The sequence below is a fragment of the Colobus angolensis genome, unplaced genomic scaffold, assembly GCF_000951035.1.
Source record: "Colobus angolensis palliatus isolate OR3802 unplaced genomic scaffold, Cang.pa_1.0 Scaffold306, whole genome shotgun sequence".
Classification (NCBI taxonomy): domain Eukaryota; kingdom Metazoa; phylum Chordata; class Mammalia; order Primates; family Cercopithecidae; genus Colobus; species Colobus angolensis.
The window spans coordinates 2411259-2431645 of record NW_012116333.1 but is presented as its reverse complement, the minus strand read 5'-3'; the positions used below and the strand labels follow the sequence as shown (position 1 = coordinate 2431645).

Below are 20387 nucleotides of genomic sequence, written 5' to 3'. Positions count from 1 at the left end.
GTGAAACCCCATCTGTACTAAAAATACAAAAATTAGCTGGGCGTGGTGACACGCACCTGTAATCCCAGGTACTTGGGAGGCTAAGGCAGGAGAATTGCTTGAACCTGGGAGACGGAGGTTGCAATGAGCTGAGATCATGCCATTGCACTCCAGCCTGGGTGACAGAAACTATCACAAAAAAAAAAAAAAGAAAGAAAATGAGAGCCATGAGAAGGCATGGAGGAAGGGTAATTGCATATTGCTAAGTGAAAGAGGTCAATCTGAAAAGGCTGTATAGTGTATCATTCCAATTCTGTGATATCCTGGAAAAGACAAAACTGTGGAGACATTGAAAGATGGCTGGTTGCCAAGGGTGAGGGTGGTGGGAGGGATGAGCAGGCAGAGCACAGAGGATACTTAGGGAGCAAAACTACTCTGTATGATGCTATGACGCTGGGTTCATGCCAGTATAAATTTGTCCAAACCCATAGAATATGCTGTACATCAAGAGTGAACCCTAAGGTGACCTGTGGACTTTTGAGGGATACTGATGTCTAATGTAGATTCCTTAGTTGTAGCAAATGCACTACTCTAGTACAGGATGTTGATCATGGGAGAGGCTGTGCATGTGTGGGGATGGGGGCTATATGGGAAATCTATCTTCCACTCAATGTTTCTGTGAATGTAAAACTTATTTAAAGGCAAAAGCGAGGAAGAGGAAAAAGAGTGAAAATATTTATGAAGGCTGTGTTTTGGTTATGACAGTCTTATTTTCTTTGGTTTCCATGCCTGTGACTACCCCTTTTAAACATGAGCATGCATTATTTTATGTTGGAAATAAGAGAATAGGCATTTCAAGAGTTTATAAAACTACAGCATGAAACTGAACATGTGGTTGTGTATGTAAACAGTTCTGAGAATTTCGGATCCCTTGTTTGCTTTCGTTGGTCAAAGTTTTGTAAATTCACATTCTTTTTGGCTATTTGTGCATTTACACAATTGACCCTATACTCTAAAACTATGACCAGTTAGAATCTCCGTTCCCAATAAAAATAAGGCATCTTTGGGGAATCTCAGTGGGAATTGTATTCTTGGATTTTTTCCCACAACGTGTGATTCAGTTTTTATTTATTTTTAAATATCTAGGACTATTATTAGAATAGCCTATATCTTATTACCCATGTGTATATTTATTTGCATTTAATTATAAACATATCCAGTAATGATTCTCCCTGTCCTGTCTCACATCTGTTTAGTTCATTAGCACCCCCATTCCAGGGAACCACTATTTTTAAGTTCTTATGTATATTTCTGGAGCTTCTTTATGCTTGTGTAAGCAAATACTAATATATATTCTTATTTCCCCTTATTTTTATGTAGAAGTGGTACATTTTATACATTGTCCAACACCTAGCTTTTCCACTTAACAATGCATCTTTCCTTATCAGGACACACGTAGCTTCTTCGTCTTTATACAGATGACCCTATGCACGGATTCACCATAATCTACTCAACTAGTCCCCTGCTGATGGAAGATGGGTTATTTCTAATCCATTGCTATTATAAACAGTGCTGCAATGACTGATCTTATGCATACAACATTTCCTACATGTGCAAGGATATCTACAGAACGAATTCCTGGAAATGAAATTGCCAGGTCAGAGTCTAAGCGCCTGTAATTTTGATAGATGTTACAAAATCATTCTCCATCAGGAAGGGTCACACTGCTGCCAGCGATATTTTTGAGTGCCAGATTCCCTGCACCCTTACCAAGACTGCTTTGCCTCACATTTGACTGCAGCCATTTTGATTTGGAAAAAAAAAAAAAAAGAAGAAGTCAATGTATTTTTACTGAAATTCCTCTCTCCTGAGGGAGCTTTAGCGTGTTTTCATGTGTAAATGAGTCTTTCCTTATGTGTAAACACTGCCTGTTTTCTCCCTTCTTTTATTTTGATGATTGGGTCATATTTTTATGGATTTCTAGAAATTCTGTTTGTATTAGGGAGATAGTCTCTTGAGACCTGGACTTACCTAGCTGGGACATATACCTGAGGACAAGAGATTATAAAAGGTACTTCCCTCTGGATTACTGGAGTGAATAGGAAGCATTTGAAAGATGAATGGTCATTCAAGAAAGTTTGCGAACTCCAGCCCATGAGTAGCACGGAGAACAAGTTTCATATCGGAGCATTGTATGTTTGCAGCTTTCCTATTTGCTGCTTACCAACAGTGTCACTTAGAGCAATCATGTAGCCTATTTAAGCCTTGTCCTCCTTACCTGTAATGTAAAAGGCTTATCTTCCTATCCCTTTGGGTTATGGCTAACACATATTAAGAAGCTGATACTGCAGTAATTACACAGGGTCAAGGTAGTTGGAAACACTCCCAGCACTCCTCAAGGTGAGCTCCCTTCACCTGTCATAAAGGTAAAGATGCAGCAGGAGAAGAAAGCTCCGGCAGTCGCAGGGGACCCCAGACACGTCCAGGTGCAGTTCCCCAGAACACTTTCCCAGTTGCTGGGGAGATGTTTGCCTTTGGATTATGAACCACAGAGATGTGTGCAAGGAACTTTGGTTTTAGGGAGCTCAAGCAGAAGCTTCTAGTGGCATAAATAATACCCCACTGGTGATGGAACCAAGCCAAACTATGTAATCAGTTAAACCAGGTGTCAGCCTTCAACCCATGCATCCCTAGGCAATGTACACAAGCTAGCCCTAGGTCCCTCCAAGGAATTTGGGACTGTAAACAGCACATTCATTATAAATCACCAACTGGCTCAACTCATCCTTCTTATCTTGGCCAAAGATCAGTACCAGACTTCCAGACCTCCCTGGAGATGAGCACAGAATGCTTCTAGTCTACCCATATGATAACCTTACCTTACACAGGTACACAGGGAGCACTCAGAAATTATTGGAAGCTACTCTGGGTTTTTTTTCCCTTTTTCTTTTGCAACAAATCTGCCTTTGGTTTCACTGGAAACTTTTTCTTCTACAGCTCAGGGGAGACTGTCACTAGCGTGACCAGCTTGGCCCCACTACAGCCCAAGAAGGGCAAGAGGCAGAAGGAGAAGCCTGACATTCCTCCTGCAGTCCCTGCCAAAGGTAAGGAGCTGGCCTGCAGTTTTTTACCTGAAAACTATCATTATTGATCCATGTGGGTCTGGGGTTCCATGTTGGATTATGACAGGGAGCATAGGCAGATGGGGAATATGACATGACATTTAATGATTGTATAGTCTGGACCCCCACCTAGATTCTGGGCATAACTGGTGCTCAACCACCTCAGCCCTTAACCCAGTACTTGGGTTGGGGGTGGAGGTGGAGGAGGAAGCAAGGGCCTAGCATAGCTTTAGCAGGGGGAAGATCAACATCCACAGATGATTCCAGATTGTGTTTCACTTTGAACTATTAAAATGTACCACACATGAGGTGGGGTGGTGGGGTGGGATGAGGAAGTCTTCTTGGTTCATTCAAGGGAAGAAAGGCTCTCTGAATTTTTAAAGATGTCAACCAGGTGTGCAATTTATTTCACATTTACTCTGGGTATAAAATGAGGGCTATCCTGTGATTCCAGTTATGATTTTGAGCAATGTAAGTGAGAAAGATAGGTGTTTCTGGAGGAAAGAACTGCAAGAGTATTGGGAGAACCAAGACTGATTATAGATAGTTCCTAAAATAACTGGTCAATTCAGGAGATATTCATACCTCAGCAAATTTGAAATATAGTTGGGGGAATACAAGGGTTGCCCAAATGAACAATTCTATCCCTCAACTGTGACTTTGCAGACTGTCCCCTAGGGACACATCAAGCTCTGTGGGGAAGCCAGTGGTGGTGAGGCTGAGCACACATGGAGTGGAAAGAGGGCTGGAGGGTGTGGTCGTACTGCAGAGGAATGAAAAGCATGGACCTGGGAGGGAAGGGAGTAGAGAATGCCTGCCTGGGCCAGGCATCATACTGCTTGATGTAATTCATTCCACAGTAGCTATTATCCACCCTTACAAAAGTTGAAAGTGAGACTTAGGTAAGCGGTAGAGCCTTACTTTCAATGCCAAGTTCAAATCCTAAATGGTTCAAGACTAGTGACTTGACAGAGTGGGAAGGGCCTCACTTTCTTTTTCTGTCAAGTGGGGACAATAAGACCCTCCCTGATGACCTCACAGGGCTGCTATGAGGATCAAGAGTCACTGTGATCAGCGCTAGTGTGTGGCTAGGATGGAGTCTCCCAGGGAAGGTCCCAACTTCAGGCTTCACTGGGTGCATCTGGTTCTCACCTGCACACCTGACATCCATGTGGCTGGCAGAGTTTTATCCAGAGTTCTTTTGTTAACCTTGCTGAGGGAGACGACGACATGTTCAAAGACTAGGGGAGGATCACCCCCACTGAGGGGAACCTGCTGACACCGAGATGTGAAAGTTCTTCCATGGGACCAGGAAGGGGTCTGAGACCTCTCAGAATATGTCCCTGATGCTCATGATGTGTGGCCACTAAGTATTCTGGGAGGAACCGCAAGCTAAACCCTTGACCTACTTCCACAGCTCCGATAGCCCCCACGTTCCATAAACCGAAGTTGCTGAAACCACAGAGAAAAGTCACCCTGGTAAGTAACCATCTTCTGTATTCCTTGTGTAAGCCTCAGACACAATTCAGAGTCCAAAACGGTGCCTTTATTAACTCAAAACATGCAGAAAGTTTTAGAAACTTTTGTCCCCAAACAAAAGCATTCTCTCTTCTCGGGTGTCAGCTTTTGAGTCAGCCTTTCTCCATACTTAGTTCCCAGAGTAACTCTTTAAAAATCCAAATATTTTCTATTATAAATGCTCTGTTTCAAAAGGGAGAAAAGCCATATTCAGAAATGTGTAAAATAGAAAGTGGACCTACTTGCATACATTTACCTGATAATTACTCCAAAGAGACTGCTGCACATGTTTTCCATAAAAAATGTCATAGCTTTTGATTTTGAACAATTTTAGATTTATGGAAAAGTTATAAAGCTAGCACAGAGAGGTCCCATGTACCTTCATCCACCTTCTCTTAGTGTTGGCTTCTTACATAGCCATGGTACATGTGTCAAACTAAGAAATTAACATCGGTTCATTGCTATTAACTACACTTCGGACTTAACCAGATTTTGGTCTACCTGCTAATGTTCCTTTTCCGGTGCAGGATCCAAATCCAGGATCTCACATTGCATTTAGTTGTTACATCTCCTTGCTTTCCAACCATCCAAGACAGCTCTGCAGGCTTTCTTTTTCTTTCATGGCCTTGACACTTTTGAAGAGTAGTGGCCAGTGATTTTTTAGAATGTCCCTCAATTTGGTACTCTCTGAGGTTTTCTGAGCATCAGAAATGGGGTGTATTAGTCAGTTCTCACACTGCTATAAAGATACTACCCAAGACTGGGTAATTTGTAAACAGGTTTATAAAAAGATTTAATTGATTCACAGTTCCTCATGGCTTGGGAGTCCTCAGGAAACTTACAGTCATAGTAGAAGGGGAAGCAGGCACATCTTACATGGAGGCAGATGAGAGAGGGTGTGTGTGAGCACAGGAAAAACTACCATTTATAAAACCATCACATTTCATGAGAATTCACTCACTTGTCATGAGAACAGCAGGGAGAAAACCACCCCCAACCCAATCACTTCTGTCCCTTGACACGTGGGGTTTACAATTCGAGATAAGATTTGGGTGAGGACACAGAGCCAAACCATATCATGGGGTTGTGGATTTTGGGGACAAACAGCACAGAGGTGGGGCTCCCTTCTCATTGCATGGTATTGGGGTGCATGACATCAATATATCTTGCTAATGGTGATGCCCATCTCGATCACTTGGTTAAGGCGGTGTCTACCAGGTTTCTTTACTATGAAGTTACTATTTTCTCCTTTCCAGACTCTATTTGTTAGAGGCCAGTCCCTGAGTCCAGTTCACATTCAAGGTGAGGAGAGTTAAGCTCCACCTTAAGGGAGGCGTGTCATGAATTTGTGGATATGTTAAATCCACCACAGTAATTAATAAGAATCTTAGGGGAGATATGTTAAGGCTTGCAAATATCTTGTTTTTCCTTGAACTTTTGCCACTAATTTTGCATTCATCAGTGGATTTTGCTTGCAGCAGATTTTACTATGATGCGCTAAGGGTGATTTTCTATTTCCCTTAATCTTTCTAGATGTATTATTTGGAATTCTTCTATAAGGAAGAGTGGCCCCCTTTTCTCATTTGTTTATTATTCGGTAATTCCTTGATATCAGTGTGGATGCGTGGATATTTATTTTTTAGTTTTTAACTACATTATTATTTATTTTGTTGTTAATATTGTTCAGCAGTAAGTTGTATGTGTGTGCATGAGAGAGAGAGAGAGAGACTGTCAAAGCTATGCTAAAGTATGTATGTACTGCAAAGGGCCAAGACAATCTTGAGAGGGGAGTGCAAGGTGGAGGATTTATATGCCAATCCTCGAGATCTACATTAAAGCAAGTGTTAGTAATACAATGGGGTATTAACACAAGGGCAGACAAGTAGACAAAGGAACAGAATAAAGAGCTCCAAACACAACTGCATAGGATTGTCATTTGATTTATGACAACAGTGACATTGCAGTGCAGTGAAAAAGATATTATCTTTTCAATGTATGGTGACACGTTTGTTGGATATCCATATGAACAAAAGATCTATAGCCCCTACTCTACACCACACACAAAAGTTAACAGGAGATGGATCATACACATAAGTATGAAAGGTACAAACAAAGTAAAGCTTCCTGAAGATAGCATTTCTTCCTAATTTCAGAGTAAACAAAGATGGTTTTAAACAAGACACATAAAGCACCAACCATAAAGGAATGGATAAAGAAATCTGGGATATATTAACATTTAGAACTTCTGTTCTGATTAACGATACCGCTAAAATAATGAAAAGGCAAGCTGCAGATGGGGAGAACATATCTCTATGCATATATCTGCCAAAGGTTTCGCTCCCTTTCTCCCTCCTTTCTCTTCTTTTCTCTAATTTTCCTTCCTTCCTTCCTTCCTTCCTTCCTTCCTTCCTTCCTTCCTTCCTCCCTCCCTCCCTCCCTCCATCCCTCTCTCTCTCTCTTTCTTTCTCTCTCTCTCCCTCTCTCTCCTTCCTTCTTTCTTTTCTTGTCATTAATTTTCTTTTCTTTTCTTTCTTCTTTCTTTTCTGAGACAGAGTCTTGTTCTGTCACCCAAGCTGGAGTGCAGTGGTACTACCTCGGCTCACTGTGGCCTCCACCTCCTGGGTTCAAGTGATTCTTGTGCCTCAGCCTCTCAAGTAGCTGGGATTACAGGTGCATGCCACTATGCTGGGCTAGTTTTTGTATTTTTAGTATAGTTAGGGTTTCACCATGCTGTCCAGGCTGGTTTCAAACTCATGGCCTCAAGTGTTCCTCCCACCTCGGCCTCCAAAAGTGTTGGGATTGCAGGCATGAGCCACTGCACCTGGCTGACCTGACAAAGGTTTCTTATCTAGAACACATGAACACCTACCAATCAATAAGAAATAAAAAGACAGCACTACCAAAAAATGGGCAGAAGGTTTAAATGTGCACTTGACAAAAGAAGATATACAAATAGCTGGTAAACTCATAAAAAGTCCGTAACCTCATAGGCATCATGGCAGTGTGATTTAAAAGCATAAAGCCAGTTCACATCCACCAGAATAGTTAAAATGAAGTACTTGTGCAGTTTCTTTTTTGCCTGTATTTCTCTGATCCATTTGGAGTTTAGAAATGGATCCAATTTTATCTGTTTGTCAGACTCTTTTTTATTTTACCTTATGCCTTCTATTTCAACAATCATTATTTGCTAATTTCATCACCATATTCTAAACAATTATATAAACTTATTTATTCCTCTTTTTTTTGAGTCCAGTGTCTTTCCCTTCATGACCTTTACTTGCCTTTCCATTTGAGCAATTTGTCTGTGAATGGAATTCTAGATTCATAAAATTTTTCCACTAGGTGCAGAGAAGTAGGATAAGCACTTCATAATGCATTTCTCTGAACTTCCTGTATTGCTGAACATAAATGCCAAACTCATGACTGTCACCTATAATTCCCCATATTATTCGAGCCACATAGGTAATTTAAACTTTCTAGTAGCCATTAAAGGAGTGAAAAGTAACAGATGAAACAGATTTTAATGATACAGTTTATTTAACTTAACATACCAAAAATATCATTTAGTCATGTAATCAATATAGCAATTATTAATTACATATTTTCTATTATTTTTATTGTGCTAAGTCTTCAGAATCCAGTGTCTATTTGACACTTACTGCACATCTTAATTCACAGGCACAGTTCCAGTGCTTAGGAAACACATTTGACTAGTGGTTACCACATTGGACAGTGCATCCCAGAATGATCTAGCCCCCACTGCTTCTTTGACATAATTTTTACTACCATCCCTCTCTCTTGTTTCCCTTCAGCCACACTGGCCTCCTCACTAATCCTTAAATATACCAAACATGCTCCTGTGTCAGGGCCCATGTACCCACTCTCCCCTTTTCCTGGAACGTCCTCCCCAGGATCTGCCATTGGCTTATTACTCACCCCCTGTGATCTCTGATCAAACATCATGTAATGAAGGAGCTGTCCTGATAGCCTATATAAAACACCACCCACCTTGACATATTTTGTGTTTATATCTATTAATCATCCACTTCTTCTACCAGGCTATAAGATCCATGAAGGCAGGGAGCTTGCCTGCTCTGGTTCCTGCTGTATTCTTCGTGTTTAGAAATGTGTTTAGAGCAATTGATATTTGTTTGTGATTCTGCACACCAGCCCTGTTGAGTAGGTTCTGTAATATTACATCCATAGTTGGGTGCATGAGCCTCTGAGAGTAAAGTGAGAGATGGGTGACTTACCCAAGGTCACACGGCTGTGGGTTGCAGTCAGGGCTTAATCTGAAATCTAAGGTTTTCACCAGCACATTGGAAGCTTTGCCTCAGTGTGGAGTCTGGTCCTGGCTGCTCTCTATGCATGATCCTGAATGCCTGTGTGGCTCAGCCTTGCTGTTCTGTGCTTCACCTGCTTTTTAAAGAGAGTCTTCTTTTGCCTGCAGTGAACTGTGGGTTCTAGTAGACTTTTCATATAGTGGGTTCCATTTGGTTCATGTTATAAAAAAATCCTCATCAGTTCTACTCTGTTGACTATACCATATGGTTCTTAAATGCAGCAGCAAGCCTTTTGGCTTATTGACCATTGGCACTCAGTGGGCTTTTGGAAACTGTGGAGCACAAAGGCTAAAACAATCACTTTCCCTTGGCCTTGGAGCATCCCGGTTCTCACCTCTGAAATTCAGTCTCCTGCAGATAGACAGGCTAAGTTCACTGTCCTCTAGACTGTGTGCAGCACTGCACATCTGGGTGTGTGTGTTTGTTTATTTAGCTCTTTTAGATCTTTTCTTTCTAATTCTGATGTTTAACAACTACCTCAAGAGTGACTACAGAATGACTACACTTAATTTCCCCACCTTATGTTCTCTCTAAGTTGCTCAGGACTTATTGTTTCTAATCCAGTCTCTTACCCCTGCTAATAACAGAAACAACTGTATATTGAAGTTTCATTGATATGTCCCAGGGATAGATCAAAAAAGTGCTTTTGGCATGTGATTGTATTTAATTCTCACAATAAGATTTTTCCATTGCCCCCTACAAGCTTTGCGTGTGAGAACAAACAACACTCAGTTTAAGAAACATGATCCATACCCATAAGGTGTAATGTCATCAGTCTTCAGGAAACAACTTTCCCCAGTGCATAGCCTGGGTGGACCCACCTCTCATTTATCCACTAAACATGAAAATCCTTCGTGTACCTCTTGGGGGCAAAATGCTATCTTAAGCAATTTTTTGCAACTTACAAAAATATCAGATTCAATAGAGGTTTAAAATATAGCTCTGGTCCTGACTACAAGTTTTTTGTTTTTGACTTGTGTGTTTGAGCTGATGTGCTTCTCTGGGTGGGGACTTATTATAGGAAATTCTCAATTTTCACAGATAATTGATTGGGGCGGTTATATGCATTTCAGAAGGATTCTTTATTTTATGGAAGTATTCTCAATAACAATTCTTTAAATAACAGGTTTTCCCTTGATAATTTAAAATATGAAGAAATTGGAAGTTTTTATACCAAATTTTCCAGAAACAAGGTCAATTTGGAAACTAGTTTACACCTATAACAATTCATAATAAAGACAAGAGCTGACCTCAGCTGGGCCTCTATCTGACCATTAGTTTAGAGTCAAAAATATCAGGCCTAGCATCTGCAGGTTTTGGTGAATATCAAGATTTATTTTCCCAGGAGGCCAGCATTGACCTCAGTCTCAGTTTGGTCGATATTTATCTCTTAGATCAATAAGTCTTGATGGCAGCTAAAACAAAAGTCAATAGCTGCCTGTTGACTAACACAAAGTTAGTGGATAATTTAGAAAATAACTTGGAGACATCTTATTTTGGGGGGCCTGGTACCAATTTAGGTGTCTAATTCTGTAATGGTTCCATGTTGCCCCAATCTCTGTAACACAGTGCTTCCTGCTGTGGTCCTAGGCCACAGAGCTCCCCAGCCCCTCTGTCTAGAAACCAATCTGACCACCTCCACTGACTCATTGACAAGAAGTGGGAAGACTCACAGGGAGAATCTCCATTTATCGGGTGCCTATTGTGTGCCAACTGCCACATTAGATGATTTATAGGCTCTGGGTGAAAAGCACGTATCTTTGTGCCCGCAATCCCCAGACCATTAACAAGTGGGAATCTTTTCTTAGGTTTCCAAGACAACATTGCATTTTGCAAGAAGTGTGTACTCTAGACATTAACAGTAGTCAGAAGTTTTTAAAAAATGGTAGAACAAAAGAAGAAAAAGGTGAGGCCAGGCATGGTGGCTCACGCCTGTAATCCCAGCACTTTGGGAGGCTGAGGCGGGCTGATCACCTGAAGTCAGGAGTTTGAGACTAGCCTGGCCAATATCATGAAACCTTGTCTCCACAAAAATTACAAAAAAATTAGCCGGGCATGGTGGCACGTGCCTGTAATCCCACCTACTTAGGAGGCTGAGGCAGGAGAATTGCTTGAACCCAGGAAATGGAGGTTGCAATGAGCCTAGATCATACCACTGCACTCCAGCCTAGGCGACAGACCGAGACTCTGTCTCAAAAAAAACAAAAAAAGAAGAAGAAAGTCATTTTAGACATTTTAAAATCAAGGTATCAAAACTGCTTTTCCTTTTTTTTTTTTTAATTAAAACAACCAAACACAAAAACCTGCTTTCAAAGTTCTGCTAATCAGATAATGAGGCCACGTGGATCACACAGGCACTTTCTATCTGACAGTGTGACCAGCTTGTCTAATAAACATTAACAGTTCCCATATGTCAGTGCTCCCTCATCCCCTTGGGGTGAGGCATGGGCCCAAGCATCCCTTGAAGCCTCCTGGGGCTGTAGGAGCTAATCCCTCTGCAGAGAAGCTTCAGAAGCCTTGGAGCTGATTCACACACATCCAGGAAAAGCTGTCATTGTTTCCTTGTTTCAGAAGACACTGAGAAAGCCAGAAGTACATTTGATCTATTTTTATTGCTTTCGGTCAGTTATTGATTCAGAGGCCAAGTAAGGGAACTTCTCTGTGATGTGGAAGCAAAACCTCAGAGTTAAAGGAAAAACAGCCACAGGACACAGGACTGTTACCTGAGTTGGGAAGGAGGGCAGTCAGCATCTCAACATTAACTGGAAAGTGGCAAGTGTCAATCTTGGGGTCGAATGAACTTGGATAGGCTCTTCCATGCCTCATCATCAACCATGCCCTCCCCGACAAAGGGTCACCCACACCTCACCTGCAAGTCCTCCCTCTCCATAATTAAGCCCTAGGGTAGCTGAGGGGGTCAGGCCACCCCTGTTCTTTAGGGAGAAAATGATCTCTGTGAGCCAGAGACGAAAGACATAGAAAACCAGGAGCGCCACAGGCTTAATCACTGCACATTTCCCAGGGGAGCGCTTGCGTCCTGCCTTCCCGCTACGATCCATCCTCTGCATGGCTGCTGGGGGATTTTTCTAAAACACAGCTTCATCCGTGTCATTTCCCTGTGTAAATGGCTCCCTCTTGCCTCCAGGATGAGGCGGCTTCCTGTGAGTAGTGGCTGGCCCTCATCATAATCTGCCTGCGCTCCCTCAGGCCTAACCCACCCAGGACCCTCGTCCTGCTGAGATCCCAAGCAGTCTAGGTCCTCTGTTCTCACCCACGCCCACCTAATCCTCCCACAGAGCTGCTGCTCAGCTCCAAGATGTGGCTCACTCACCCCTTCTGTTTGAGGCCTCCTCACCTCTGCCTCCCACTTCTCTGGAATCTAGGTTGGTCTCGGCATCCGAGTGAGTTGTGCCTGTTCACGTCAGTGACCTGCTTGTAGACAGTTCTTGGGGTACTTTTCAGTTCCTCTGTCCTGGGTGCCCCCTCATGGTCCACCCACCTTTGTACTTGCAGGTGGTCCTGAGAGGCCTGGGCCCCCTGGTTGACTGATTTTACCCCTGGCTGTTGCTTCTCCCCAGGTGGTCAGGCTGCCTCCCCCTCCTCCACTGCCCTAGAGTGTTGGCTTCTCTCAGGCTGTCTTCTCCTTGAACACATTCGCAGGCACAGCAGCCATCTGTGCAGCCCATTGGTCCCCTAACTGGGGTCCTCAAGCCAATTCCAGAACAACTCTTCTGACTGTTGACCAGACACTCCCCTGGAGGGCCCGTGGGCACCTCAAATCCACCATGACACAGGCACACACGGAGCTCATGGCCTGCCCCAGACCTCAGTGTGCATGGGATATCCCGCCTTAGCCCATGGCATTCCCAACCAGAAGCTAAATTGTGGTAAAATACACCTAACAGCAAATGTATCATCTTCATCATTTTTAAGTGTACAGTTCAGTCATGTGAAACACACTCCCACTGTGGTGTGGCCAATCTCCAATGTTCTTTTCATCTTGCAAAACTGAAACTCTGCACTCAAGAAACACCCCCAGCCCCACCCACCCAGCCCCTGGCTTCCACCATTCTGCTTTCTGTCTCTATGAATTTGACTGCTTTGGCGACCTCATAGAAGTGGAATCCTGCAGTATTTGTCTTTTTGTGACTGGCTTATTTTGTTTAGCATAATGTCCTTATTCATTCACGTTGCTGTGTGTGTGAGAATTTTCATTCTTCTTAAGGCCTAATAATATTCTATTTTATGTATACACCACATTTTTTGTGTCCATTTATCCCTTGGTGGACAATGGAGTTGCTTCCATCTTTTGGCTGTTGTCACTAATGCTGCCATGACCATGGTGTACAAATATCTGTTTGAGTTCTTGCTTTTAATTCTTTTGGTTATATACCCAGAAGAGGGATTGCTAGATCCGATGGTAATGGCATTTTTAGTTTTTTGAGAAACTGCCACGCTGTTTTCCAAAACAGCTGCACCATTTTACATTCCTACAAATAGCACACAGGGTTTCAATTTCCTCATATCCTCACCAACACTTGTTAGTTTCCTTTTTTTGTTTTTTTTGATAGTAGCTATTCCTAATGGGTGTGAGGTGGTATCTCATTGTGGTTTTGATTTGCATTTCCCTAAAGAGTGATGTTGAGCATCTTTTTATGTTCTTGTCGGCCATTTGTCTATCTTTGGAGAAATGGCTATTCGAGTCCATTGCCCATTAAAAAAAATGAGGTTATTTGATTTTTTGTTGTTGTTGAATTGTAGGAGTTCTTTATATATTGTGAATTTTAATTCCACATCAGTTACATAATTTGCCAAAATTTTCACCTGTCCTGTAGTGACTTTTTCGTTCTGCTGTGACTTTTTCGTTCTGTTAATTGTGTCCCTTGATTTCCAGAAGCTTCAAATTTACATGGGAACTGGTTTTAAGTCAGGGAGAACCAGTCTTACCCCTAATGATGTCCTCAGTAGGGAACCTGGAATCACTAGAGTGCCCCTTTGGCCAGTGTATATGGAGTGAATGATGAATAATGTTTGCATGGGAGGATCTGTGGATGGAACTTAGTCTGAGTTCTCCCTGCTCCAGTTGTGGGCCAGAAGGCCAGGCACCACCTGGGAGCTTCTTGGAAAAGTAGAATCTCCGGCCCTGACTCAGACCTACTGAAGTGGAACCTGCAGTTTACAAGGTCCCAGATGAGTATGATAAACAGTAAAGTTTGAGAAGTGTGACTCTGAATAACTTTTCAAACTAAGTAGGCACCTCTGGTAGGGTCAAAGCTATCAGGATCCAGAGTCGCTGCCACCCACCTCCAGAGAAGACTGTGCTTTCACTTTAGTAAGACAGGTCAGGCCCCTGGGGAGAAGGGGAGTTGTCTTATCTGTCAACAAAGAGAAAACTAAATATAATAATTCTAAAAGTCCTTGTGACTCTCTAATTCCTGCAGACTTTTCCAGAACAGCTCATCCGTACGTCAGCCAGGTGTATGTAGCCTTGCCCCATGATCTCCTAGTGTAGCACTTGGCCAGCTGACCAAGACTTACTTACCTGTGATTCTCTCCAGCTTACAGTCCATAGTAAGCCTCCCTCTTCTCACGGAAACCCAAAGATTAGAGTGCTCAAAATGGACAGAAAGGAAGTAGTTCATTCATCCTAGTTCAGAGAGACCCTGCTGTAGGAACTGCCTCCTGTGTAGCGCTGTTGAAAACCACAGCATGGCCAGCCCAGGGCTGAGATGCCCTGCCTTGTTCCACATCTGCCAGGTGTTGGGAAGAAGTTTCTTCCCTCAGCCCCAGTTTTCACCGTTGAGAATGTACTGCCAGGGCCAAAAAAGAATTTGTCTCTTATCAGTAGCAGAAAAGGACTTTGAAGCACATTAGAAAGCAGTGATAGAATTCTGAGAGGATTTTAATAATAACCCAAGTCCCAGCAAAATTATTTCCAGAGGACAAGCATTTCAGGTTTCTTGAAGGATGTTTATAATAAGCCAGTGAATTTCTCTTGTTGTCGTTAATGTGCTAGAACTGGTTTCAGTTAAATTTTACATGAAAAGGATATATTAACCTGCATAAAATATGTTCATAATCTCAATTTAAAATTAAAAAGAAGAAAAAAAGCCACAACCATATGTACAATATATTGCCCCAAGTAAAAGCCTTGGGAAAAAAATACAAACTTTGCTTGTATCACACTAGTACCATTTTTGCAGAGATAAAATTTCTATGCTCCCCTAGGTGCACATGCACAGCCCATTATTGTCGCGGGGAGTTATGTATGTCAGCTGGAGGGAAGAACGGATGTTGAGGCTTCAGAAGGGATGGGCGTGCGGAAAACAGAAGCCATTTGCTTTCATGGCTTCCTCCAGTCTAGAGAGAGCAGGTGTCTTAGCCTTCGGTAAGCCGGATGTGATCAAGATCATACCTCCCTGACATTGGAAGTGAGAATATCCTGTATCAGGAAGTCTGTTAACCTTGACAGAGGGCTGTCTTTTCCCTGCAGGCCACACAGTTAGTACCAAGGCCCCTCTACTGCCTGCCCCTGCCAACACTTGCCTGGCAAGAACCAGGTCACGTGCTTCTCAGGTGTGTCAGAGACCAATAGAAATTCACTGGGGCTCCAATTTTGTTGAAGATGGGCTAAGTGACACAGTTACTTTCAAGGAGTCTTTTTTATTTTTTATTTTTTGAGACAGAGTCTTGCTGTATTGCCCCGGCTGGAGTGCAATTGCCATCATTACTCACTGTAGCCTCAAACTCCTCGGCTCAACTGATCCTTATGCCTCAGCCTCCCAAGTAGCTGAGACCACAGGCACGTGCCACCATATCTAGCTTTTTTTTTTTTTTTTTTTTTGGTAGAGCTGGGGTCTTGCTATGTGCACAGGCTGGTCTCAAACTACTGGCCTCAAGCGATCCTCTCACCTTGGCCTCCCAAAGTTCTAGGATTACAGGTGTGAGCCAGTGCCTGGCCTCAAGAAATGTTTTAAGACTGGGTAGCTCCTTAAACTCTCCTTAGGCCTCCCTTTTGGGAGACAAAGGGAATCCTACTGCAGATTGCTACCAACAGAGTTTGCCCCACTTTGTTCTAGAAGGGTAATGTGGTTTTGTGCTTTGAGAAGGAATTGGCCCCCTCAGGACCATGTGCTTCTCCTCTTTAATGCATCATTGCTTTCCCAGTCTTCTATTTATTAATTCCCCAATAATTGTTGAGCGCTGACAGGCAGGGGCCAAGGTGCCAGAGAGGCAGGAGCATGAGCCTGGGAGCCACCTGATCAAGATGAGCAGGTGCAGGGAGATGCACTGGGCTGGAGGATGGCCTAGGCAAGAGGCAGGCCTACACATCCAGCAGGCCAGCCCATGGGTGGCCTTTCCTGGTTGTGCAGCCCACCCTGGTCCCAGGCGTCATGGTGGGGCTCCACTCTGGGGCAGGCTGTCCCCACGTGCCTGCAGGGACTGTCCCTCCCTGCAGAGCAGTATCTTGTTTTCCATCTCAGTATGGCTGATTTGCTGCCGTTATTGGGCACTTCATTTCTGAGACCATTGCACTGCTGGGAAATAGTTTTTAAAACTTTTTCTCTGCGTTTTATTTTTGAAATCTCATGAAACAATATCATTTCTGCTTACATTTTCAAGCCTATTTCATTTAAAACTTCAGTTTTGAACACAGAGTACCTCAGAGTTACTAAACGACTTTTTCAATCCCACATGGAGAATACTAGAAATGAAGTGCCATTTTGGAAAGACGGATAAACATCATCAACATATCTGTAACATCAAGCTAGGCACCCAAAATATCAGGAAGAAAATTTCTATGTGAAATTCTGAGTTCACAACAAACTGATGGTGCATTTAAGGAGATTTTTTTTTCTAGCCAGAATCAATTCTAATTTATTATTATAACTTCTTAAAATTAAATTTATGAATTTCCAACGAGCACATGTGGTCACCAAAAGATAATAAGACACAGCCTCATAAATTTACCGCGAGCATGTTCATAGAAAGATGAAGAATAAAAATTATTAATTCAGTCATATGTGCCCATTGCCAACATTGCGTTCAACATGAATTTAACAAATAAGCAGGCATGCTTCCTGCTATTTTAGATTTGGTTTTAATGCTTGGTTTGTGCCCTGTACCTCATGTCTATGACCTAAAATTACCGTGATGGTGATGATGGTATTGATGATGGTACTGATTATGGTGATGGTGATGATAGTGGTGATGATGATGGCGATAGAGATGGTGATGATGGTGATGATGATGGTGGCAGTGATGATAATGATGATGATGATAATGGTAATAATGATGGTGATGACAGTGATGGTATTAATAATGGTAATACTGATGATGATAGTGCTGGTGATGGTGTTGGTAATAATGGTGGTAATGATGATGGTACTGGTGATGATGGTGACAATGATGTGATTATGGTGGTGATAATGGTAATGGTGATGGTGGGAATGATGGTAGTGATGATGAAGAGGATGGTGATGATGATGGTGGTGATGGCGGTGGTAATGATGATGATAATGACGATGATAATGATAATGCTCACCCTTCCATGGCACTTCCCACATGCAGACACTGTTACAGTGCTTACCAGGAGAAGCACCCCTTTAACTTTGAGACAACTCTTATTGTCTCCTCTTCACAGATGAGTTAGCGGACGCACAGGAAGGTAAATACTAATACAAGGTCTCCCACTGGGACATGACAGAACTGCTGCAACCAGGCACTTGGCCACAGATCCCTGTTCTGCCCCACTGCACTCTGAGCTCTGATGCCCTTTGTCAGAAGTACTCAGTAAAGTCTGAGTCTTTGGGTTTTCAGGGTGTTTTCTGTCTTGACCTCATTGGACAGTGGTAGAGAAGTAGGCTGGCAATCAGAATCTCCTTTTGTTAAAATAGAAAGTGAAATTATTCCTCTAAGTGGTCTCTGTCAGGAGTTTGGCATATATTATTCTATTTTTTTTTGTATATACAAGTATAGATCCATATTTATGTATATATTCCCAATAGGTATATACCGTCCGGGTCGTGGCTACAGATTCTGACAAATCCATTTCTGTGTGCCAAGTTCACTAAAAATGGGAATGATTCTTTACACAACATTCACAGGTTGAACTGTTTTCTCATTAACAATGTCTCAGGCACATCTTTCTACATCAGTACATATAGATCTACCTCATTCTTTAATTTCTGCAAAGTGTTACAATATCATCATTTCTTTAACCAGTATCCAACTCTTGGCCATTTAGGTTGTTCTAATTTTTCACTCTTAGAATGGATGCTTTGGTAAATATCCTTTCACATATAACTTTATGTGAGTATTTCTGTAGGAGAGATTTTTTTTTTTTTTTTTGAGACAGAGTCTCGCTCTGTCGCCCAGGCTGGAGTGCAGTGGCGTGATCTCGGCTCACTGCAAGCTCCGCCTCCCGGGTTCACGCCATTCTCCCACCTCAGCCTCCCGAGTAGCTGGGACTACAGGCGCCCGCCACCACGCCCAGCTAATTTTTTGTATTTTTAGTAGAGACAGGGTTTCACCATTCACAGGATGGTCTCGATCTCCTGACCTCGTGATCCACCCACCTCGGCCTCCCAAAGTGCTGGGATTACAGGCATGAGCCACCGCGCCCGGCCAGGAGAGATTTTTAGAAGTGGGATCATTATGTGAAAGTATAGCCTCATTTTTAATTTTGATACAGTCTGCCCAATTAACTTCCAAAAGTATTTTCCTATTTTATATTCTCCCACGAAAAAAAAAAAAGAAAAAAGAATCAGTGGCCACTTTCTCACACCCTACCCAATGGAAGATTGGAAGATATCCTCTCTCTCTTTCTCTCTCTCTCTCTAGTGATCAATCATCTACCTATATCTACCTATATTTTAAACTAATAAGTTAAAAGCCATGTGGAGATTTTAGATGACTCCAAGCAGTAGAACCCAAGTGTTCTACTTCTTGGTAGAGTGTTGTCATGGAACCCCTAGAGAAGCTAAAAGAAAGAAGAGTTTCACTGGAAAGAGGAGAGTGTCCCTGTCTACATTCCTGAGGCCAGGCAGATTGGGGTGGGGGTGCTAAAAGACAGTATCAGATTAGTTTTCTTTCATTTTGTCTTTTTCATTCATTCATTCAAAAATGGCTGCCTGAGTCAGATGTCTTCCTAGGAGCTGAAGTTGCAGCCAGCAGCACCCTCAAGCCTCTCTCATCCACTAAAGAGGGCACATACATTGGCACCTTGAAATTAGCTGTGGTAAGGGTAGTCACACACGAAAATCAGAAAATACTGCTCACATCAGAGGTTTCTTTCCTGTCAAACGTGTTGTCTACACTTTTCCACGTGGCCCTGGTTGCAGCAGTAAATAAGCGACAGTCACTGCCTTTGGGGAGCCCAGTGGTGTGGTCAAAGGCCGGCTCTACACCAGCCCTGCTGCTCACTAGCTGCTGGCTGCATTCTCGCCACTTCTCCACCTTCATCTCTGTACCTATCGAATGAGGGTGATAATAAGGGTACCTTCCACATAGACTAGTTGTTGTACTAAGTAAATATTAGGTGCTATTGTCACATTCTTTAGTGGAGGAAGACAGAAGGCTACCAAATGGATGATACCTTATAATGCCAAGGAGTGATCTGTGCTCTGAGGGCAGCACAACAGGGCAAGGGGAGCTGGGGGTGGGGGGCTGCATTCAATGGGGAGGACATCATAGTTAAGCAGAGACCTGAGAGTGAGAGAAGGAGACACATGGCTCTGTGGGGAGAACATCTCAGGTTGGGTTGAGAACACAGCCTGGTCAAAGGTCCTGAAGTGGACCCTGAATGAACAGTGCCATCCGGGGTGTGTCCAGGAAACACACAGAGATCCATGCGACTGGAGCCCTGGTCAGCAAGAGGGATATGTGGAGCAAGCCAAGGTCAAAGGCAGGCACAGGACAAAGTCATGAAGGATCAAGACCCTTATCCATGCTGATGTCCTGATAAGAACTCTGGATTCAGAATATGATGAGAAACAACTGGAGAACTGTGTACAGAGCAGTGAGTGACATGGTTTGACTTATTATTTAGAAGGATTATCTTTCCTACCAAAAAAAATATAAAATAGCCAGATGTGTTTGGCCCTGCTCTGAGACACAGTGGTGTTCATTAGCGTTTAGCACATAGTACTTTCCAAAATGTCTCAGTGTTTTCTTCTTTCTACCTCTAAATATTTCAAAGCAACAGACTGTTTAAACAATACTTGCTCATCATCTATAATGCAAATAGTAGCAACAGTAATAATCAAACACTTATATAGCATTTCTCCAAGCACATTACATGTTTTAATGCATTTAATCCTCAAAATAACTCTATAGGATAGTTACTATTATGAGTCCCACTTTGTAGATAAGGAAATGGGGGAACAAAGAGGTTAAGTACCTGTCCAAGTTTACACAGCTAGTG

At 42.7% G+C, this 20387-nt stretch overlaps 1 protein-coding gene across 1 annotated transcript in view; it reads left to right on the top strand.

The window, feature by feature from the left end:
- VSTM4 (V-set and transmembrane domain containing 4) overlaps window positions 1-20387 on the top strand; it is an 89792-nt gene that overhangs the window by 56073 nt on the left and 13332 nt on the right. Inside the window, exons 5-6 of the mRNA XM_011950394.1 lie at window positions 2977-3083; window positions 4519-4580. Of these exons, the coding sequence (XP_011805784.1) occupies window positions 2977-3083; window positions 4519-4580 (169 nt within the window). The remainder of the gene's footprint in view (window positions 1-2976; window positions 3084-4518; window positions 4581-20387) is intronic.